This window comes from Gouania willdenowi, chromosome 14, assembly GCF_900634775.1.
Source record: "Gouania willdenowi chromosome 14, fGouWil2.1, whole genome shotgun sequence".
NCBI lineage: Eukaryota > Metazoa > Chordata > Actinopteri > Blenniiformes > Gobiesocidae > Gouania > Gouania willdenowi.
In genome coordinates this window covers 26731633-26756296 of record NC_041057.1, presented here as the reverse complement: position 1 = coordinate 26756296, position 24664 = coordinate 26731633, and the positions used below count along the sequence as shown (strand labels likewise).

The 24664-nt window shown below is 39.5% G+C and overlaps 1 protein-coding gene across 1 annotated transcript; it reads right to left on the bottom strand.

The window, feature by feature from the left end:
• Positions 1-4743, bottom strand: LOC114475283 (neutrophil collagenase). The gene is made up of 9 exons (XM_028465972.1): positions 4592-4743; positions 4287-4435; positions 3533-3658; positions 3213-3374; positions 2447-2576; positions 2241-2377; positions 2001-2160; positions 1775-1882; positions 1-52 (listed from the first exon to the last, which is right to left on the bottom strand). Exons 1-9 carry the CDS (start codon positions 4741-4743, stop codon positions 1-3), a joined length of 1176 nt encoding a protein of 391 aa, XP_028321773.1.
• Positions 4744-24664: the final 19921 nt, after the last annotated feature.

The window sequence follows — 24664 nt, the reverse complement described above, 5'->3', positions numbered from 1 at the left end:
CTAAGTCTCATTGTCCTCCGTGTTCTTGCATTCCAGCAGCTCGTTTGCTGGACTGGTGAACAGCACAGTTTGTGAGTCAGGATCATATGTGTAGTGAATATTTCTTTTAAAGAAATGCACAAATCCTGCAAGAGAGACAAATTATTTGTAAGAAAGTCAATAAATAGTGTTTAGTTTACAGCCAAAAATTATGGACACCATAAAAACTGCTTTTAACCAATTCAGTCAACAAACATACTCTTTTATATTTATTATATATTAAAGCTTGGCCTCTGCTGCAATAAAAAAGCTCATTTTATTATAAATACAAAACATGAAATCTTAACGGCAACATTCAAAGCAAACTGAAGATAACAATTAAAGGACTGAAAGACAGTGACAGCTGAGGATGGCTTGTAAAATAAGGAAAAAGTGAGCAAGAATGTAAAACTAACCAGCAGTCAGATATAATCTGTTTTAGAAATATTAAGTACAATATTGTTGCCACTTATTCCATAAAATTAGTGTAGGACAGCACACCTCATAGATCAATGAATCAAACACAATTTACTCCAAAAAGAGGAAAAAGGTTGAAATTGTTGCTTTAAAGTTTATGTTCATCTCAACCCTTAAACACTCTGGGGCAGATTCACTAAGATCGGAAATAAAGGGTGGTTAAAAATCCTTTAGTGGCGCTGTTTCTTCACCTGCTGTGGGAAGTTCACTAACAATGCCGGACATATATGTGAACGTTTAGACGTGGTTTAAATGAACATTTTGCTCATTTAACCTGGAGAGGTGAGTGCACAGAGGCAGATTGACTTCTCTGTCTGCTGCACAAACATTCAATAATGTAGAAAACAAAATGAACCAAATGAAAATGCTGTTTAATAAACTTTAAACCCTATTTTTATTTTCCCTCATAATTGTTTTCGCTCCGTCAGTTCCTTCTGAGTTCCTGCAATGCTGTGTGACACACTCTCAGATGTGAATATTGTTCCATCGCTGGGTAAATTGACACCCCTGCCATCAACGCGACACGAGAGTTTGACGGTCAAAACATGTAGAGGAAGACACAGGAGCTCCCTGGAGCGTTGCGTCCAGAGCGACATTCACGGAGACACACTGCACTTCAGCTGCATTTACTCTCTCACACACTCAGCGGCTGTTAATATTGACAATTGTTTTATTCAAATTATTTTTTTATACTAGAAAGGTTAACTGGAGTCTTTTTTTCCCATCTCTGCTGTGTTTTGTTTCAACATTCAGTGTTGATCTCTGAGTGTGTGTTTGCACCTGCCTGTGGGTCGTACTATTTTTCGGTGCTAAAACAATCACCGCAAACAGTTCCAGCTTTGATGAATTGCATTGCGCCCACTGCATTAATTTATTTGCATTTGCTCCTCCCATTTTTTTGTGCCTCTTTTATACATATTCATCAGAGGGAAACGCACTAAATGGATTGTGGACGCATTGTGATTCCCTAGGGTTTGTACCCCTTATTAGTGCGTGGAGTGACCTTTGCACACGTTTTAATACCCCTAAACCTCTGTTTGTTGCCATTTTTGTGTATTGCATTGTGGGATATGAAGACCTGTAAACAGATGCATATAAGCTTTTTTAGTTCATTTTTACTGTGATTTCTTGATTTCTTTTGCCAGACAAGAGGGAACAGTAAGTCCTTTGACACCAGATTTGTTGCAGTTTGTTTCTTTTACTGGTAAAGGAAACAAGCTGTTTTCAATTCAGAAATTTCAAAAATAAAACCATATGCTTAGGAAATCATAAGGTGTACTGTGTACCATCAAAGCCGACAGCTGCATCGACAGGAGCCGGAATCTCTGGCCAACGTTCTTCGATCAGCATTGGGGATCCCTCCATCTTTTTCATCTGCTCATTGTACCTGATGATCCACACAGTGACAGGGCAGAGCGGTTCTATGTTTAACTCCTTAGAAACCAAGGGTAGATTCTAATGATCAAAATAAAGCTGGTAGTATGTGGATACATGACCCTGAATACCTCCAACACTCGTGTCCAGTGAAGAACACAGTGTAGCGCTCCACTCTAAAGTGAAGAGCTGCATCTACAGATTTGATTCTGGAGGGGAAGCCAAAATCTGAGATGTTTCTTGGAAAGCCTTCTTCAAGTGTTAACTGCTTCAGCACCCAGTACTGATCCCCTGCAATCATCAGACACACCTTCAACTTTTTACACCACTGGATTCCACCTGGAGCTTATTCACACTTAAAACATGTATACCTTTGAAAAACAGAGTCATGTCCTTCTCCACGTTCTCATACGCTGCATCCAAGTGTGAGGGCACGGAGTCGGGCCACAGACTGCTGATCAGAGTGATGCCGATCTCATCAAACTGAGGATGTTTGCGCCACAGAAACCTGAAAAAGTTCAAAGTGATCTCAAATAGTGTAACAAAGACTATGACCATTAAGTCTACAATGACATGCCTGTCTTTGAAAAAAAGGACCTCCTGTCGTAGTTCTGAGACTGCATCAAAGGACAAATCTGGATCACATTTATCAGGCGTTCTTGGAGGAGGATTCTTTAACATGAGGGACACAAAGTCTGGATTAACACCTGTAGGGAATGGAGCAAACAAGATCCATTGTTTATTGACAAAAAGGCATGAATTCATTATTATATTATCATTTGTTCTTTGTTACTATTCTTTTGACAGAACCTGCAATCTGTGAATTGGGTTTGTTAACGTTTGCAATAAAAACACTAAGCAAATATGACTAAATGTAACTATACTAGCAATAATAGATACAATAATAGCTGCGGTATAGCAATGGTCGGGGTCTGGCAGTTTTGGGCAAAACAAGACAGCTGTTAGTGTTTAAAGGCAGATTTCAAATGGCTGTCAAATATTCAGTTATTGGGATAAAATTTAAAAAAAATGCACAAATGACCATCATTTCTTTTTTCCAACGATTTATTGGCTTCATAAGGGAAAAAAAAATATCTTTAAAAATGTCATTTTTCCATTGACTTTTATTATTCTCATGAAAGCAAATTAAAATTGCTTTAAAAAAAAATACATATCATTTTTTAAGATTAAATTCTGGTATTTTCCAAACATCATCCACTATGACTCCAATATTTTGTGATTTTTTTCATTTAGCAAGTAAATATACTGTACAAACTGTTGTACATAAAGATTTCTTAGGTAAAACAATCACTAATCTGAAACCAATTGAATCCTGATCTTACCATATCGGTGTTGGACGTCTTTGACATCAGTGAAGGAGAGCTGCAGCTCAAAGTTGGGAGCAAAGTTGTACGCTGGGTACATGATAGCTCCAGGGTCAGAGGAGTGGGGCAAACCGAGTGCGTGTCCAAACTCATGGACCGCCACAGCCAATAGACTGAAGCCTGAGGTGACAATACCACAGGTTGTTGTTTGATTGTGACCTCATTCATAACTCACTCACGCATAACTCTACAGATTTTTCATATTTTGAAAAACATCAAAATGCAAAGTATTGACTCTGAAATGCAAAAAAAAAAAAATGCTTTTAACAGTGTAGTACCAGTGGAATTCAAACTCCAGTCCTCTTCAGCATCAAAGTGCACATCTCCACCGATACCAGCCCCTGGTAGGAAAGCATGAGCCAGGATTCCTCCTTTGCCATCAAAAGGTGAGCCGTCTTTGTGGTCTGCAGACAAAAGGTTTACTTGATCATTTCCACACACACGTGCACCGGACCCCTTAGTGTCTTGTTAACATACTCTGAAGTAGTACAGTTGATTGATCCTGGTTCAACTCTCAAAAAAATGTTGACAAAGTATTTCAATTTGGCATCTTTTGTTGTAAAATGTCAGTGACTGCCCTCTATGGGTTGAAACCTGGCTATTACAATCGATTTCTGCTATTGGCTGAGAACAAGATCATGTGACATTTTGGGATTATCTTGCGTCACAAACAAGCACTTTTATTACCTGTCCTGTGGGCTCTACAATCTGGTTGGATTGAGAAAAGTGTGAATGAGAGGTTTATTGAGTAATGAGTAGCTAGTTAACATAGCATAGAATGTTCATTGGAGATTTTATAGTATAGACTGGGCGTGTCTTAACTGCTCCAGGAGCCCCGCCCATAATCAAGGATTTTTTTTTTAATTTTCCTCCTAGTGGCAGGTCAGGAGAAAGCAGGGGTTTAGTTACTCTTTAAAGGTTGTTTTTTTTATCAGACACAGTATATTAATCCGGTAATATCTTGTTGCTAACATCTTTCTTCTAGTAGTACCGATAGGCCAATAAAGGCAGAAGTAAAGAAACACTAGTCACCCCCGGTGTGGAAAGAGATGGTGATGTCGGCTTCCCTTCTGCTGCGCTTACGAAACTTTATCGGTGTAACAGTGGACCACATCTTCCAAGCTGCCCTGAAGACTTTATGTACCTTCAGCTTTGAGTTGGGAAGTTTCATGCCAGCGATCCTAATGATGGAAGGCAAAGGTTTTTTTAAAAATTTAACACTACAACACCGACAGTAAGTTTTTATTCAATCTAATCCAATATTTTACAGGGCTTCAACTAATCAAAGGTGCTTTTCCAAGAGTCTAAAAATGTGTATCTTCTCCATCTCTCCTCACCTGTAGCTGAGCGTGCTCTTCGTCCATCGCACTGTGTCTTCAAACTGCTCCACATCTGACAGGCCACAGCGCGGCCTCTTCATGACTACCAGCGTCTCATTGTTGAGCTCACCGCTGGGAGGTAAACCAAAGAATCGCTGCATCCTCTCCATCTTCTGACAGAGTTCACTCTTCCAGGAAACTTCTTCATTTGGCTCTGCGGTTGCGTGCCTCTTCTGTCTCCCTGCTCTGGGATGGAGGCCATAGTACTGTTGGAGGTAACTCTGAAGGAGACATGTTAGCCTCCTCAGGTGAGAATACAAGGAAGGAGCTCTACTGTCAGCACAGAAAACCACTTGCTTGTTTTTCATGTGTGAACATGGATTATGGAAGTGGATAAGGGCCAATTTTGAAGTGAAAATAATTTGGGACAAATCATGAATAAAGTCAAAATGTTGAGATAAAGTCAAATCGACAGAAGCTGACAAAGGCCATTTCATCATATGACAACAAACAACAGATCGTGGCCGTCTACAATATTACATGCATCGGTGAACGGGTTAAACTATACTTCAAAGTTAGGTTTAATAACAAAGATATTATTTATTTTTTAGCTCATGAACACGGCGTTGTAATCTCTTCAAGGACTTTGAAGAGTTATTGGCAAAAACTTAATCTGTTCATATGGAAAAAAACAGTAAAGTTTGGAAGAGGTGGAGAATTCAGTCCCAATTGAGGAGCTATTTGAATTTTTTTTAATATGAATAACTTTATTAATCCCTGAAGGGAAATAACATTGCACTCTGTTATTTTTAGGGACATGCTTCTCAAACACATAGGCCCGAATCACACACATGCACAAACAGGACCTGTGGACATGCATTAATGGAGAGATGTCAGAGTGGGGCTGCTTTTACAATGAAGGGAGCGCACCAGAGCAGTGTTGGGGTTCGGTGCCTTGCTCAAGGGCACCTCGACAGTGCTCAAGAAGTGCCCTGGCACCTCTCCAGCTACCAGAACAACTTCCATATTTGGTCCGCATTGGGACTTGAACCGACCACCCTCCAGTTTCCAACCCATGTCTCTACGGACTGAGCTACTGCCGCCCAGAGCTATGGAAACAGATTAGGGCCAGTTTTGTAAAATATGGTGAAATGGCAAACTTTCAACTTGCATCACAATATTGTATTTAGAGTTTATTTTTATTTGCCCAAAATTATTATGATAATTGACCCTACTCTACTTCTGTACATGGATAGCACAAAGGCTTGCATTTACATGAAACAAATTTACAATAGAAATTCCAAACATTTCTCGTTCCTTTAATAATAGTACAGTGCACAAACATCCCTGCACTCATGTAATTTAAGGTGTCAACATCAGCTACAGTGGAGAGAACACTCCAAGGTTTAGTGCGGGGATTAAAACCAAGCTGCAGGAATCTTTACAGAATGTATTCCTTTACAATCACAGATACTTTTAGGGGGCACAGAAATGTGATTGCCTGATCCAACATTTATATCAGCATCTAGAATAGTGACAAATCCTAGAGTTAATACAGGAAAGTCGTTTTGTGAATCATTTTGGTTGTTGTTTTGTGCTTTTAGAGTCATTACCTCTGACTGGCATTTGTTGATTTGTTTCTTTGTTTGTTTGTTAGGATTACATCAAAAACATTAAAGATACCAAAGATAGACCTTATGCAATGGAAGATCTCATTAACTTTTGGAGAGGATTTGGGTCAATATATTGATTCTGCATCATAAAAAAAGGGATGAAAAATCTCTCTTTTCTCATCATTGGCAAAATTTCATAAAATGAAATAAATAAATAATTGATTGATCTTTATGAAATTTGACTCAGTTATGTTTGGTTGGTTTTGCAATTATCTCACCAAGTTGTATCCAGATCAAATCTGGATTGCATATTATATCACTGTTTTACTAAAAAAAAACTGCGACTGACCATACATTTCAACCTACTGTATGGTTATTAATGGAGACATTTCTTTCAAACGTTCAGGATCATAGATAACGGCATATACAGTATCTGGCAAAGAGGATGTTTTAGTCATATTTGGTGCTTGGCGAAGGTTTGCACAGCCTGAGTGCTCTTATTTGGTTTATTTTTGACATCATAATTTAAACACAATAAATATAAACTATACAACAAAGCTTTAAATGTTAATACATGCACAAGTTAGGTTGCAAAGAATATTCAGATGTATTTCTTTTAACAAGTTGGAGCAGACAAAATTTGTATTTTAACATTTTAATGATAGTATACTCATGTTATCATTTACAGAAATACAATTAAAAACATTAGTCACAGACTTTTATTTTTTTTAATAATTAAAAACGGCACACACACAAAAACAATTCCTCTTGTTTTCCACTGTCCAGACAAAAAACAGCTGGAAATAACACAACTCCTTCCTGCGACCACAGATTGTTATTTGTTTGTCTCTTGGGGACAACAAAAAGATAAATACCTCTGCATAGTGTATGTCGGCTGCAGAAGGTCCAAGCTGTTGCTGTGCATCTACATTCAAGGTCCGCAGAGGTGAAGCTGTCACAGGAGTGTGTTTGAGCATCAGGAAGATTAGAACGCTCCAACAGAACATCTTCATGTTCAGCTGAGACGACCCAACATGAAGACGCTTTGTGTGTTTGAGATGTGCAGCTGTTCACACACACACACACACGCACGCACGCACACACACACACACACACACACACACACACACAGGTACCACCTTTTAATTATGCTCCAGTGCTCCCGTCCTACCATAAAGATGGCTCCACACTCGACAAAACTACAGTTTTTTAGTTTCTTCAAACTGGCTAAAATGAGCATGCAAGGTTCATTCAAACAACTGATTAAAACAGCATGTCTAAGGAACATGTCAAACTTAAGGCCTGGGGACCAAATCTACCCCTGTGGAGCATCTAATTTGGCCCACAAGATAATTCACATGTAGATATCTCAGCATCTCTAAACACAAGTTCAATAAAACTCCATAATATTTGCCATGCTCAAAGTTTATGCTGGCAGTAATTTTTAATCACAAATTGTACAAATTGTAGAAAGAATTTTTTTCCAAAATCATGTAGTTTTCCATTAATTATTCCATATGATTTCTTTAAATTAAAAAAAAAAAAAAAGGTCACAAAATCAAGCACATTTTAAGTGACAATCCTGCAAGGACTGATATCTGTCGTTATAGCTTGGATACTGTTGGTGGCATGCATACTTTATTTATCATTGATACTTGAAAGTACAAACTAGGGCACATTAATCTTGAAATCACTTGTTTTCCCAGTTAAAATGTGTGGCCCACTTGAGCTCAAACTTGGCCCCTGAACAAACATGAGTTTGACACCTCAGACGTAGAGTGCTTAAGCACCAATTGAAGGTATTCACAGTGAAGCATATAATGCATGAATGAAATGGAAGGTTAAAAGGTTTCAAACATAAGAGTTTCATGTTAAAATGTAAAATGAGGTTAAAAAAATGTAATAAATTTCCTTACCGTCACCCTTTAATTTTTTCCCACCACTTACCAAAAAATATTTCTCCATCATTATTGGGGATTAAACAAATTGGTTTTTGGATGTTTGACCCTTGCATGGTTGACGTGCATGCACAGCTGTGGGAGAAGTGTGGAATCCAGCTGTATGTGTGTTTGTGCGTGTGTGCATGTGCAGTCTTTTTGTACATTATTCTATTCTGTAGCCTTTGGTTTGATCAATCACATTTTTACAGCTCACTGTGATAAAAGTTGCCCATGTATGCTCTATGGTGTTAGAAAAGGAACAAGTCTTTGATCAGCACTTATGGCCTACAGACGCATACACAAATAAGTCTTTACTAAAACTATGCACAGGCAGGGTAGAAGGTTATTCATTTACTGAGTTACACTCTGCTTTTCTTCTCCTCTGGTCATGTGACATTTGTCCTGAATAAAACACTGTTGCTGCACTTAGATTCCAGTAGACGTCCAACAATGACAGACATTCATCTGCACCGACTGACTTATTCGTGAGCGACTGACGAAAGACTTGCTTCAAACAGTACTTCCTCTTTAATTATTTTGCACAATGTGCAGTAACAGCTGATATTCCTTTGTAATGTTTTACATTTGCCGTTCTGTTGTAATATTGTTGTGACAAACTTCCTGTGCTGCCCACATTGTGTGATTTAGTCACTACGATCAGTTTAAAAAGACACGATAATAAAAATACTGTGAGTCAGTCTTTTGTAACCACACTGCTCCTCAATGGAAACAGATGGTGTGCAGATGTTCCTCTTATTTTCTAGCTCAGTCAAAGCACTGCTTCAGTGTGTACGCTTTGTTGTCTTGTGGCAGACAACAAACAAAAAAAGTGTATAAATGGCAACTTGAAACCTAGCGTTGACAAATTAAGATTGTTTTCAGCCTTAGGAGTTAAGAATCCAAAACGGGGAGCAAAAAAACAAATATAAGACAAGTAAAAAAATCAGTTTGTTTGTCCAGAGATGGGAAACTTTTTATCGCAGTTGGGGCCACAAGCATATTGATACAAGGGCCACATTATCAATTATCAACATTCAAGTCAGTATTTAGAATAATGACCAATCTGAGCATTAATACACAAAAGAACAAAGAGGTTTTGGTTACTTTTTAGAGTCATTTTGTCTGTTTTTGTTGTATATTTCTGTTGTTTTGTGTATTTTTGCCACTTGCAAGTTTTACAACTTTTACCGAAATGTAGCACTAATACTGAAGAAACTTTTGTACATTTAAAGTACCTATTGCATTATTCTTTTATTTCCAAAAACTGTAAAACTTGTAAAACCTATCCCCTCCTGCAATTTAATTATTCAATTGACATCAACCTTGCTACATCTGGGTCATCAGACTGTCCTACACAAATAATCCATACAGAGTTTTGATTGATCAATGTAAACGGTGATATTCTGTAAAGCTATGGTAGATAATATATGGAAAATATCACAAGTGTATCTCAAAAAATAATTTTTGACCTCATTTGTAATTTTGCTTACGACACCATTTCATTGTTTTTAAACACTTTGACATATTTTGTTGGGCGGGGCTTAGCCTGGAGGCAAAACCACAATTGTCTTCATTTTTTCTGAACACGAGTGTCTGCTGGAATTCTAGAAAACTTTCATTTCCGTCCACTAATGGTATTCCTCCTATTCTGGCACCCAAACACACAACAAGACGACGTTCTAAAGCTGTAACATTACTAGCCTCCACATTCTTTATGCAGCGGCGTTTCAGCCACGTCATGAGTCGATTGGAGTCAACGCAAAAATGACATTTTAAAACATCACTTTTACAATAATGGAGCCAATAAATCAGCCAATATAAATTATCAACATATCCATGCTATATAGTTGTGTTTTTTGACAGTTTGAAATCTGCCTTTAAACGCTAACAGCTGCTGTCTTGCACACATGAGACTGGCTTCGCCAATTAGTGAAGCTACAGGTGATATTTTCATGTGCTAATTATCTCAGTGACAACGAATGTTCCATCATAAAATAGTTGTTGATTAATTATGTTTTTTTTTTTTACTAATCATTGCAGCTGTAGAATTCCTTTAGTGAGATAGAATGAGTTTTAAACCTATGTACTGCAGAGTTCTGTTGCTAATTATCACATAGAGCATCATCTCTTGTGCCAGAAATGATGAGTTCAAGATGAATCTGATGTAAAATTCACATAAGAATGACACCATTTTTCATCTTCCTCTAATTTGATTTGTTTTTGTAATCATTTTGTATATTTGTGTTGCTGTTTTGTCTCATTTTGTGTGGTTTTGTTGTAATTTTTTGTGTTTTGGAATCATTTTGTGTTGTGGATTTTTTTGTGTGCTCTTAGTGTTTTAGTGCATTAACTTTCAGGGCTGCTCAAAGTTAGACAGAGAGCCTTGTGGATGTGTGGCCCAGGGATGTGGCTCTGTGCCACCAGTCTGGTCTAACATTGTCAAGAACAGTGGGAGTGGAGGTGGACCCAAGTGCAGAGGAAGAATGAGGCATCAGGCCGGCGAAACGTGTAAAATAAGTGTCCATTTATTAACAAAACTTAAAAATCCAAAACCAAAGGAGGCGCAGGGAAAACTGGTTGCAGGGGAGACACACCACAGCACACCAAGAGGGCCACATAGACACCCAGATAGCACTCACGTCTCGCCGATGTCGGCCTCAGATAATGCGTCATTTTGTGTGTTATTTCCCCCCAAATTGGCGATACCACTTCTAAAATTGTAGAACTGTAAAATGTCACTTCCATGAAGCTGTTTTTGTGCTGGGGCTCTTGTGGCTATGCTGCTGAAAATACATTTATGATCATGAACGCCGATGTCACAATGTGCAAACGCTCAACATAATATGTCTCGCCGATGCAACTTCATTCATGGTGCCGACGTAGGTGAGATGTATGTGTGCTATTAGGGCAATGGTCACATAATGTTATTGTGTCCAATCGCTAAATAGTGAGCGAGGCTTGATTGGGAATGGGCTACTGCTGAGTGCAAAACATGAGGGAGGTCATCACTCACAACCCAAACACTGACATCACTGGAAGGCCGAGAAACAAACTGGAAAACCTGAAAGTCAAGACAAGAGTTAGCAAATCTTGAAAAAAGAACTATAAATTGAGGACCACAAGGACTAAACACAAACAAAACCAACAGTTGCTTTTTTTACTGTTCAGTCTGTGTGATCACCTGCCCTAATGATTTAAAAGGTAATATTTCCCTTTCCAATAACACAGCCCAATTTATTGCATTGACAAACTGGAATATTTAGTTTCATTTATTTGATTCTAGGTACTTTTTGCCATATTTTCAATAAAAATGAACTTATTCCAGCAGACCTCTGGAAAACTTTCTTGCAGTGTTTCTCAAATGGGGGTACGTGTACCCCTAGGGGTACATGATGGAACTACAGGCTGTACTTGAGAGAGGGTGGAAAATTAACAAATAAAGTGTCAGTCTTGGTCCTACCCCAGGCATGAGACGACCGGAAATGATAAAAACTATAGAAATAAATCTATAAAGGAGTCACTAAATCAGGACCACATGTGGGGTCGCCTGGAGCTTAAATGGGGTTGCCTGAATTTTCTGAAAAAGTAAAATAGATTTTTGAAATGTGTTAATTTATTATTATTATTATTATTATTATTATTATTATTATTATTGTTATTGTTATTATTATTATTATTATTATTATTATTATTATTATTATTATTATTATTATTATTATTAATACTGTTTCTTTCCACTTATTTACAAACTGACATTCTTTAAAATGTGTGTTATCACTCGTTCATTCCATCATTATGCCCTATAGTTGTTTTTAAATAATGTTCTAAGAAAAATGTTGTAATCGGCAAAGGGGCTACTTGGATTCAGAAATAAGAGAAAGGGGTACTAGAGCCAAAAACGTTTCTAGAATAAAGCAACTATAGAAGATGCATTGATTAATGAACAAATGAGGTTCAATGTGTGTTTTTCTAACTATGTGGAGCATTTGGGGAAGTTTCTCTCACCGTGGCCTATAAAAAAATAATATATTTACATAATGTACTTCACGAAAAAGCACTATAATCATGTGCAGAACCTAACCATTAAGTGTTCTGTTACATGTCCAAAGTGCCTCTGCGTACGTGCTGTCATTCTGCTTATCAGCTACTTCAAGCATTGCAGGTATTCCCAACATGACTCATCTGTGTGCTGACAATGCCTCTCCCAGGTTGGCCTCCCACAGGCCAATAAGACGTGCGGTATCAGGAAAAACCCTACCAATGACAGCATGGACCAAATGACAGTATTGGCCTTTATGACATCTGACTCACAGCAGATTTAATCTGCTACGTTCTCATTTTTAGATTATTATACACACATAATGACCAGATTTAAAGGGGAAGTGAAACAGACCATGGCTCCTTGTTAAAACAAAATATTTGATTTGCATAACAAGTATATATTGTCTTTATTTGAAAAAAAATGAGTAAACAAAAATGTTCTAATAAGAACATTTAGAACATGTACAGTGCATCCGTATTCATAGTGCTTAATTTTCTCCACATTTTATTATAATACAGTTTAATTCCAATTCTGCACAAAATATCCCATAATGACAATGTGGAAAAAGTCTTCTTTGCAGTACTTCTCAAGCTCCATATGGTTGGATAGGTGATGTATGTGCACAGCTGTTTTCAGATCTCTCTAGAGGTGTTCAATTGGATTCAAGTCTGGACTCTGACTGGACCACTGCAGGACATTCACAGAGTGGTTCTGAAGCCACTACTTTGACATCTTGGCTGTGTGCTTCGGGTCATTGCCCCAGTCTGAGGTCCAGAGAGCTCTGGAGCAACTTTTCATCCAGGATGATGTTGTTTGGTGCATTCATCTTTCCCTCTACCCTGAGTAGTTTGCCAGTTCCTGCTGCTAACAAAACATCCCCATAACATTATGCTGCCACCATCATGCATCACTGTAGGGATGGTATTGGTTTGGTGATGAGCAGTGCCTTGTTTCCTCCAAACATGACACTTGGCATTCACACTAAAGAGTTCAATCTTTGTCTCATCAGACCAGATCATTTTGTTTCTCATGCTCTGAGCGTCCTTTGTGTGCCTTTTGGCAAACTCTAGACTGCCATGTGCCTTTTATTAAGGATTGGCTTTTTTCTGGCCACTCTACCATACAGGCCTGCTTGGTGGATTGCTGCAGAGATGGTTGTCCTTCTAGAAGGTTCTCCTCTCTTCACAGAGGAATGCTGGAGCTTTGACAGAGTGACCATCAGGTTATTGGTCATCTCCCTGACTAAGGCCCTTCTCCCTGATCACTCAGTTTAGACAGCCGTCCTGCTCTAAGAACAGTCCTGGTGGTTCCAAACTTTCTCAATGTTCCAATAGGCCACTGGGTGCATTGGGATCTTCGAAGCAGCAGAACATTTTCTGTATCCATCCCCATATTTCTGCCTCAAAACTACAATTCCTTTGACTTCATGCTTGGTGTTTGCACTCTGACATGCACTCAACTGTGGGACCATATTTATACAGGTGTGTGCTTTTCCGAATCATGTCCAATCAACTGCATTTACCACTGGTGGACTCCAATTAAAGCTTTAGAAACCTCTCAAGAATGATCAGAAGAAAACCAGACCTGAGCTCAATTTTGAGCTTCAAGGCAAAGGCTGTGAATACTTACATAAATGTGATTTCTTAGTTCATGAATTTGCAAAAATCTAGAAAATCTTTTTTTGTTTTTTAATTCTCATTGTCATTATGGGGTAATTTGTGTAAATTTTTTAGGAAACAGAATAATATAATACAATTTGGAATAAGGCTGTGACATAATGAATCGTGGAAAAACGCGCTGTGAATACTTTCTGGGTGTACTGGAGGACCTCATTAGTAAGAACGGTGAACGATCTCTTGTATCTTGTTGTGATGTTCCTGCCCCTCCAATCAGCTCATCTGATAGGCTATGCTCTTCAGTGACGTGCATTCAGGGTAGGCAAGGTAGGCAGTGCCTACCCAAAGGTAAATTGATATTTTGATTATTTCTTTTAATTATAATATAATTGTAAATGATTTATTTTTCAATTTCCTACAGTACCTCTTAGTATGAAAGTGTCAGCATTTTGTGCGTTTCATAGACCAAATGACTAAACAGCGCTATTTCCAGGTACGGCTGCACAGTCTCACTCAGCTGTAAGGCAGGAGGAGGCTACACCCCCTCCCAAAAACACATTGCTGCTCTCCCTCTGTTCCCATAGCATGTTTTTATGTGTCTGCGCATGCGCAGTCAGTTCCCCAAGATGAAAACCATTTACGTAAAAAGGCAGCTCTCTACGCTGCCTTTGGACGTAATCGTGCTATACTAAATGCTAACCCTAACCCAATAAGTTAACAGTGCATTAGGGAATTGAGTGGCTGCTACAGCTGCTATGTTCTCTAGCTAGTGGGTGGGATAACACTACAGGCAGGATGACAGCGCTAGAGACAATAAAGAAACTTTCTTTTGAGGAAAAATGACAGTTTTTAAAAGATGTCAGACCAACACCTGAGTTACCAGACCTTCAGCAAAGCTAAGGTCAGAAAATTGTTGGTATTTTCCACAGTGAATGGTACAAAAGAAAGGATTGACTTTGTGTATTGACATTGTTCTGAGTTGTTGTTGTTGTTTTTGTCATTTTCTCCATGTTTCTGTTTCCAACACAAACAACGGATGCGCTGCCGTGTCATGAGTTACAGTATCTTGTTGGGAGAGTATGGAGGCTATATTAAATACTTGCTTATGTTTCTTTAATGGTGTTTTACAGTGTTGGTCACGGCATGTGACTGATGCTCTTCTACTTCTTTGCATTCTGGACCCACATGGTTCTTTTACCACATCCACATGCTGAAGAGATACAGCCTGTTTGTTTATGGATGTTAGCGATCAGCTGTAAGCTGATACCTCCGTGTTGTATATTTTATATATGAAATTTAACCACTAGCCGCCATCGCTGCTTCATAAAATTCCTTATTTAATGAAGAACTTTGCATTATTAATCAGACATTTCAGTAGAACATCAAAGGGCAGTGGTTTATTGACAAAGATTGACAGATTGACAAATGGAATGATACAAATTGTTGGCATCTGTTGTTAGAATATGGAAAATTTATGCAATTAGCTGCACAAACAACATCTTTTGTAAGAAAAACACAAGATCTTAGTCACAAAAATTCCCCATAAACCCAAGAAAACACATGCTGTGTATGGCAGTCAAGTACAGAGGTGTTTTCCTCTTTTTCTCAACATGTTAATAAAATTGCATCACATATCAGTACTGTCATACCAAGGCTGGTTTTTAAGTGCGGATGTAGAATCATATGTTGGCCGACGATCTCCATCAAGTTTGGACACGTTTTATTGTTGTTTGACAGTTTGTTCACGCAAAGCCTGACTGACGTGTGTACTGTAACGATGACATTATCAGGAGTACTTTTGCAGATTTCCACATATCAGGATCATTTAGGAAAATGGCCAGGAAGGGTACGGATGGGTTTTTTCTTGCCTGTCAGGGTCTTTGCAGCACATTAAAAGTCCTTGTATTTGCACATAGGAAACCCACTGAGGAATGTGCTGTAGCCATGTCTGCTTGTAATTATTCTTTGTCTAAACTTGCTCCTCAAACAGTAGAATTAAGGCTGCCTCTCACTGTCACTTAAAGTGCTATAATGTACAGTACATTCTGCACTGCAGGAACATGCAGTGATGTTCACGGCAGGGGCAGCAATGTTGTCAAGTCCGCTCCATATTTGTCCAAAGGTTCTATCTACCATCTAAACATATGTCTCCTAATGTATAAATGTACTACTGTACAGTTTGTTAGAATAATATATTATTATTATTATTATTATATATTATTACTTTTAAATGGAGTTCAACTATGCATTACACCGCCCCCTACATGGAGGATCAGGTAGTGCATGTCTTCTTTTGTAAAATCTCAGTGCTGATCGCAAGATGGCAACTGGCTGCTCTTATTCAAGAGAAGAGCTCTTGAACGTCAGGGCAACAATCCCCAAAGATTTATTTCCCACTTTCATCGCTTCCTCTGTGGATTTACTGGACATTTTACTTAAAGGTGCGCTTACCTTTGCTCACACAGTGAAGCGCCGGAGGAGAGGAAAAAGAGCTGGTGCGCTTGTGCGCCTCCGCCAGCGTGGCCAACGCACACCGTTACCGGGGATATTCCTCTCTAACGTGCGCTCACTGTGTAACAAAGTGGACGAACTCCAGCTGCTGTTGGGTAGAAACAGAGACTTCTCCTCATCTTCTGTTCTGTGCTTCACGGAAACGTGGCTGTGTGGAGCGGTACCGGACTCTGCGCTGCAGTTGGCCAGCTTCCAACTTCACAGAGCGGACCGAGACGCGGAGCTCACCGGGAAGAGGAAAGGTGGAGGAATCTGCTTTTAGGTGAACAGCAACTAGTGTAACGATGTGACAGTGATCCTTCAGCACTGCTCTCCTCACCTGGAATCCTTTATTATCAACAGCAAACCCTTCTATTCTCCCCGTGAGCTCGCTTCATTCATCCTGGTTGGTGTGTACATCCCACCGTCAGCTCCCCAAATATAGACAATTAATTAAATGTCCGACCAGAGAGGAGAAGACACTGGATCACTGTTACACCACACTAAGCAGTGCTTATCGCGCCGTTTCCCGTGCTGCACTGGGCCTATCGGACCATTTGATGGTCCACCTGATTCCTTCATACAGACAGAGGCTGAAGCTCTGTAAACCTGTGGTGAAGGAATCTAAACCAAGTGAAGCAGTGGAGAAACTCCAGGAGTGTTTGGACTGCACTGACTGGGATGTTTTCAGGTCTGCGAACAGTTCTCTGGATGAGTTTACAGACACTGTGACGTCCTACATCAGCTTCTGTGAGGACAGCTGTATTCCATCAAAGACCAGGGTGAGTTATAACAATGACAAACCCTGGTTCACAGCTAAGCTCAGAGGGCTGAGGGCAGACAAAGAGGACGCTTTCAGGAGTGGAGACAGAGCCAGGTACAGAGAGTCAAAGTACACGTTTGGAAAGGAGGTGAGAAAAGCCAAACGTTTGTACTCAGAGAAGCTACAACATCAGTTCTCTGCGAATGACTCGGCTTCTGTCTGGAGAGGGCTCAGGCAAATTACAAACTACAAGCCCAGAGCCCCTGCTGCTGCTAACGACCTCTGCCTAGCCAACAGTCTGAATGAGTTCTATTGTAGATTTGACAGACAATGGGACAGACCTGACTCCAACCCCCCCCACACCTCTGACCAGCCTCACTCCAACACCTTCACCCCCCACATCAAAGCTACAGTCTCACCACAGCTTCTTACAGAGGCTCTCCCCCCTATCTTCCCCCCCCCCTCCCCCCTCCCACACAGACACCTTTCTCCATCAAAGAGAGAGATGTAAATAAACTTTTCAGGAGACAAAACCCCCGAAAGGCTTGTGGACCGGACTCTGTCTCTCCTTCCACCTTTAGGCACTGTGCTGATCAGCTGTCTCTAGTGTTCACAGACATTTTTAACACCTCACTGGAGACATGCACCGTACCAGCCTGTTTTAAGGCCTCCACCATCGTTCCTGTCCCTAAAAAGCTGAGGATCACAGGACTTAATGACTACTGACCCATCGCTCTGACATCTGTGGTCATGAAGTCCTTTGAATGCCTCATGCTCTCCCACATCAAGGACATCACCGACCCCCACCTGGACCCCCTGCAGTTTGCCTATATATCCAACAGGTCTGTAGACGATGCTGTAAACCTGGCTCTCTACTTCATCCTCCAGCACCTGGACTCTCCAGGCTCCTACGCCAGGATCCTGTTTGTGGACTTCAGCTCTGCTTTCAACACTATAATTCCAGCTCTCCTTCAGGACAAGCTTTCCCAGCTGAACGTGCCAGACTCCACCTGCAAGTGGATCACAGACTTCCTGTCTGACAGGAAGCAGCACGTGAAGCTGGGAAAACCCATCTCTGCTCCCCGGACCATCAGCACTGGATCTCCTCAGGGCTGTGTTCTTTCTCCTCTGCTCTTCTCCCTGTACACCAACAGCTGCACCTCCTCTCACCAGTCGGTCAAACTCCTGAAGTTTGCAGATGACACCACCATCATCGGTCTCATCTCTGATGGAGACGAGTCTGACTACAGGTAGGAGACAGACCGGCTGGTGTCCTGGTGCAGACAGAACAACCTGGAGCTCAACGCTTTAAAGACAGTGGAGATGATAGCGGACTTCAGGAAGAACCCAGCCCCCCTCACCCCCCTCACCCTGGGAGACTCTACAGTGAGCTCTGTGGAGTACTTCTGCTTCCTGGGGACCATCATCACTCAGGACCTTATTTAAAAAGCTCAGCAGAGAATGTACTTCCTGCGGCAGCTGAAGAAGTTCAATCTGCCAACAAAGATGATGGTGAACTTCTACAGCTCCATCATCCAGTCCATCCTCTGCTCCTCCATCACCATCTGGTACGCTGCAGCTAAGGCCAAGGACAAGGCCAGACTGCAGCGTATCATCCACTCTCCAGAGAAAGTCATCGGCTGCAATCTGCCCTCCCTCGAGGACCTGTACGCCTCCAGGATCATGAGGCGTGCAGGAAAGATTGTGGCCGACCCCTCCCACCCCGGTCATAAACTGTTTCAATCTCTCCCTTCTGGTAGGAGGTTTCGGTCCATCAGGACCAGAACCTCCAGACACAAAAACAGCTTCTTTCCCTCTGCCACCATCCACATGAACACACCCCAAGTCACCCACTGAACCCCCCCCCCCCCCCCCCCACCTGATCACCACCTCCATGATGACATTATCTGCTGCACTGTATATATACTGAATATATATATATATTTATATTTATCCTATTTATCCTTTATTCTCTATCTATCCTTTATTTATCCCTCATCCTTTATATTTATCATTATTATTATTATTATTATTATTATTATTATTATTATTATTATTATTATTATTATTATTATTATTATTATTGTTGCTGGGTTGTTCTTTGTTTTTTTTTTTTTATTTTTTTTTTGTTGTTTGTTTTGTGCACCAAGTACCAAGACAAATTCCTTGTAATGTCCTTAAAACTGTAAATGGCCATTAAAAACATTTCTGATTTGTTTTTTGTTTTTGTTTTTTTTAAATTTAGAATCAGGGAAACTGATATAGTTATAACTATATACAGAATGATTTATATTATCTGTGGTAAGTAACGACTGTCTGAAATCAGTGAGAAAAGAATCTAACAGAAATAACACTTACTTTAATTTTAGTGTTTTTTTTACCACAATATTGTTATTTTGATTAGTATTACACATATTTAGAGTATCTAATTTTCTGTTAAATGGACAGAAAATGCAGAATTCACTTCTATGTTGTTATTATTACTAATATTATAGAAGTTAGCCTGTAATTTCATCTGCTTAGGGAAAGCAGATGAAATGGAAACAAAAAATTGGGGCATTTTGAAGCATCTACATATCTAAAGTATCTTCTGTTTGAGAATCAATGCATGTTAAGCCAGCATCTGTTTTTCAAACTATCAAAGGTAATGTTGGATTCTCAAGACTGGTCTTGGTCTCGAAACCAGTCTCAAGACCACATTTTGAAGGTTTTGGTCTTGGTCTTTCACTGGTTGGACTCTTCTGGTTGGATTTTCAGTCGTGACCAGTGGAGAGCAGCACTTCAGCTTCATTAATGTGATAATAAGGAGCACTTGGAACTGTTTATGATTAATCAATGTTGTAGTTTGACATTTAGCATTAGCTCACTTATTGTTTTGCCTCCTTGGAAATCTTTCCCAGTGGATTTTGTGTCAGACACCTGTAAAAACACATAATTCCACCTTAATTTTGTCAAATATACCTCTGAACAGTCACTTCAGGCCTCATTAACCTGACAAATAAATATCCTACTTGTTTCTGTCCGTGAAATGTATTTAAAAGAAAACTAAAAATGAAAGGTAGAATGGTGTTTACCTGTTCAACTTTGTCACAGTTTTAATATTGATTTTCATGGTTTTGTCTCATTCTTGGCTTGGCCTTCACCCCAAAAGTTTTGGTCTTGTCCTGGTCTCTGGCAAGCCTTGGTCTCAGATAGTGTGTTAACACTGTGTGAACAACATTGATTAAAGGACATAGATTTTCAATCTGCTTGGTGCTGGTATCAAACATTGTAGTGCAGGGAGTCATTCAGTCACAATTACTTCACAGCAACATATGATTGATGGAGTTTGGCACTCAAATAGCAAAGTACGTACAAATGCTAGAACATATTTTATGATCCTAGTAGTTCCCTTAAAGTGCACTTGGATTACTGTCATTACCCTAAACCTTAAAGACATGTTCACAAGTTCCTACTAGCATGCACATGCACCTTTGTTTTCCCAACATTAAGGACTCAATGACTCTTAGGAGTGCATAAACCTTTGTGTGATTGTGGTGATGCATTTTTGGAGAAGTCACAAAGCACTTGTCACACTCGAACAATCTTCTCACAATACATTTTCACAATCCACTTACGCACGTGGAGTATAAAGAGTACACATTGCCAATAGTCCTTCTACTTCTGTAAGGTGTGGCTTGCACTTTGTTACACTAATCAATTCGTATTGTGACACATAGTCACACAATGACGCACTTTTCAGCCAGCTGTACCAACTCATTTATTAATTGAAATCTTGAGGGGTAAAGTAGGAAAATCCCTAAAGGTGCGTCCTTATTGGTACTTCCACACACAAAGACACTGTATTTTATTATTCTGTCTAATTTGTTATATATGGGTTTACTTTTTAATCATTAATTTTATTGTTTAAGAGTATTTTTATTTTAGGCCGCGCTACCGGACTCAAAACGCCACTCGCTTTGTTGTTGTTGTTGTTGTGTACACTAATTAAAGTCGCTACTCCTCTGTTATTCTTGAACAGATCGGGCTGAAATTTGGTAGGTATAATGTATGGACGTGTATGCATCAATGCTCGGAGCCCGATTTTCGATTTGAGGCCCCAAGAGGCTCCAAAAGAAAAGAACAACTAAGTCGATTTCTCATTTATTTGCGAGTCAAATATTACGACAGTTACCAATATATAAATGGGGCCCATTACCACGTACGTGTCACGGGGGTGTTAGGGGGACCCCGGGGGGCCAGGTTTTTCAAATGACTTCTCCTTTGTTAGCTCTCGTTAGATTGGAATGCAGTTTTAATACTCCATGAATGAATATGATGAGACGCTCGGGGCCCTTTTTTGAAATAGGGCCCGGTGGCCCATCCCCCATTTCCATTAATTTCCAAATTTATGGGAACAGTCGTGTGATATTTCGTTTCAAAGGTAATTCAACGTAGATTATGCCTCGCACAAAGGGTGCAAACTATGGGGGAGCCAGGGGGGTCTCAGCCCCCCTTAATGTGACATGATCTCCCCTGTAAACATGATTTCTAAAAATTTGATGGGGTCACTTAAATATTGGCAATAGGCTGTTTTTCCCATGTATTTCCTTCACCTTATTATTATTTTTTGTATAATTATAATTATGAATCATGTGTAATCAGGCTATTTTTAGTGTATGATTAGTGCATCACTCCCTGTATTTCACTTCAATAAAGAAGGCCTGCATGCAGTTCTTGGCCTCACCATTGAAGCGTGGGGGCGCTATGCCTTAAACGTCACTTTAGGTCAGACTTCGGAAATGAAAAAAGAAAGACCACGCTTGAGCAGTCTGTGATCTAAAAAAAAAAAAGCAAGATTAACATCATACAAGAACTAAACTGAAAGGTTAAGGGACTTGGAGCAGCAAAATCAAATTACAAAGTGGACCAGCAAATCCTGGAAACTAAAACCAAAATTAACAATATACTATTAATTGAAATTGGAAAAAAATGTTTATATCTAAAGCAGAGTTATTATGAAATGGGTCCCAGATCTACAAAATTACAAGCAAAACGAATAAAAAAGCAACAGGCAGAAAACACAAGACATAAAATTAGAGACCCTGTCATACAAAAGATCACCTACAATCCAGAGCATATAGAAAGAGTATTCCAGACATACTATGAAAACCTATATACACAACCACCAGCTCCAGATGAGAGTGAAATGTAAGCCCTCTTAAATCCATTGGAATTACAATCGATAGGTACCTCTCAAATGATATCTTAACAGCTGACATCACCCTTGAAGAGATAAATGAGGCAATATATTTGTTAAAAAACAATAAATCCCCAGGTAGTGATGGCTATCCTGCAGAATCGTACAAAATGTTTAAAGAAGAGCTGATAACAGTACTCCAGGGTTCATTCAGTTGGACTCTTAAAGAAAACAAAATTCTTCCAACATGGGCGGAGGCAATAATCTCAGTTATACCAAAGCCAGGAAAAAATAAACAAGAATGTGCAAGTTACAGGCCAATTTTGATATTGAATATAGATTATAAAATATATACATCTATTATCTCCAAAAGACTAAATACCTTTCTGTCAGAACTCATTGACCAACATCAAATAGGCTTCATAAAAGGACGCCAAGCCCAGGACAACATCCGGAGAACACTCCATATTATAGAACCAGCACAGAGAGAAAAGCAAAGTACTGACCTGGTAAGCATACAGTAGATGCCGAAAAAGCATTTGATTGTGTTCATTTGAGTTTTCTTTATAAAGTATTAGAACGACTAGGATTTAATTAAAAAATAAATACAGTTTATGAAATCATTATACAAAGAACCTACGGCTAGAATAAAAATAAACGGAAATCTGACGGATAAAATTCAGCTGCAAAGATCTACCAGACATGGATGCTGCCTATCACCAGCCCTCTTTGCTATCTGTATCGAGCCCTTGGCTCAGGCAATTTGGTAAAACAAAGAAATGAAGGGAATTACAATGGGGAACACACAATCGGACTTTTTGCTGACAATGTTATAGCTTTCCTCGAACAATCAAACACGTTTCCTATACTGATGAAACTTTTTGATTCAGATGGCTATTTATCAGGATGTAAAATAAACATTGCTAGGACCCAGATCCTTGTAATGAACCAAAAAACAACAAAATAAATTAAGGAAAAATATAAGCTCAATTGGAAAGTTAAATCTATTAAATATTTGGGTGTGTCAGTTACACAGGATCTCTCAGAACTTTATAAAAAAAAATATGAAAAACTAAACCAAAATATACAAAGGAATATAGGAAGATGGTCTACCCTGCCACTAAATTTTAATTTAAGAATTGAGATAGTCAGGATGAATTTCTATACCTGTTCCAATCATTACCTGTAGAGGCCCCTCAGAGTCAATAGGCCTTCTTCACACTTCCGTATTTTAAACCGGAAGTGGTGTGCAACAACTTCCTGTGGCTATAACTTTAACATTAGACAGTGACAAAAATGGCTCAGTCTCAGTGTGGTGGCTCTTATTCTGTTCCTGGTTGCTTTTGTGGTGCAAGAAAACAGCCGTACCTGTCTTACCACGCTTTTCCGACGGACCCAAAACAAACAAGGTGGGAGGATTTTGTCAGCGGATCCAGTCACCATCAGCCACCTTCAAAGTGGAACTGTTCCATCTTCCTTTCACTGGAATAATTTTATCGCACCACCGAAGAGGAAGTCTGCCTTCGAGAGGGCTCAGCAACGACAGCTTGTCCTCTCACAGCAAGCTAGCCAGGCTAAAACACCATCCACAGGTAAATAGAATGTATCAGAATGTTAAAATATAATTTAAAAGTCTATAACATGCCTATCTTTAAACATTCCGAATATTTTATCAGACTAAACTAGGTTTCTTTATTACAGTGTTTATACTTCATATGTTGTAGATAGTTGTTTATTCACAAAGCTACTTATTTTCTTATCTTGATCGCTGTGGATATATTCTTCACGGAAGAACTTATACCCCTATCAAGTTTATTTGTTCTGGTATTTGCCGCTGCGATTGCCTCCGCATCAGCGAATTAAAAAGCTGGCAAGTTGAGCAACGCTGTCGAAAAAAGAGCCATTTTTCCTTAGACTCGCAATAACAGGAAGTTACACCAGGAGGCGCTACTTCCGGTTGTCGTAAAAAAAAGTCTATTCATTAGGTGGGATAAAATTATATCTAGGTCCATTTGGGAGGTGGCAAAAGACCAAGAATTAGATATGAAACTCTCCGGCTGCCCAAAGATAAAGGTGGAATGGCTTTACTTAAATTAAAGGACTGTTTCTATGCAGCCCAACTAAGACCTGTCTACAGTTGGTGCAAACCTAATTATGAGGCTCGATGGAAAGAAGTAGAAAAGGATGTAAACAGTCTATTCAAAATATGATAGGAGACAAGTAGCTGAATTACAAGAAATTTAGAAAAAAAAAGTTTAAAATGGGTTATGATGACCAGCCTGTCATTGCCTGATCTGGTTAGATCTCTGAAGCTAAGCAGGTCTGGGCCTGGTTAGTAGTTGGATGGGAGACCATTGAGAATTCCAGGTGACACTGTGGGGGACAGTCACTCCAGTGGATCTGTCATTGTGTCTTTTGGCAAAACACCCACATTGCCTAGTATGAATG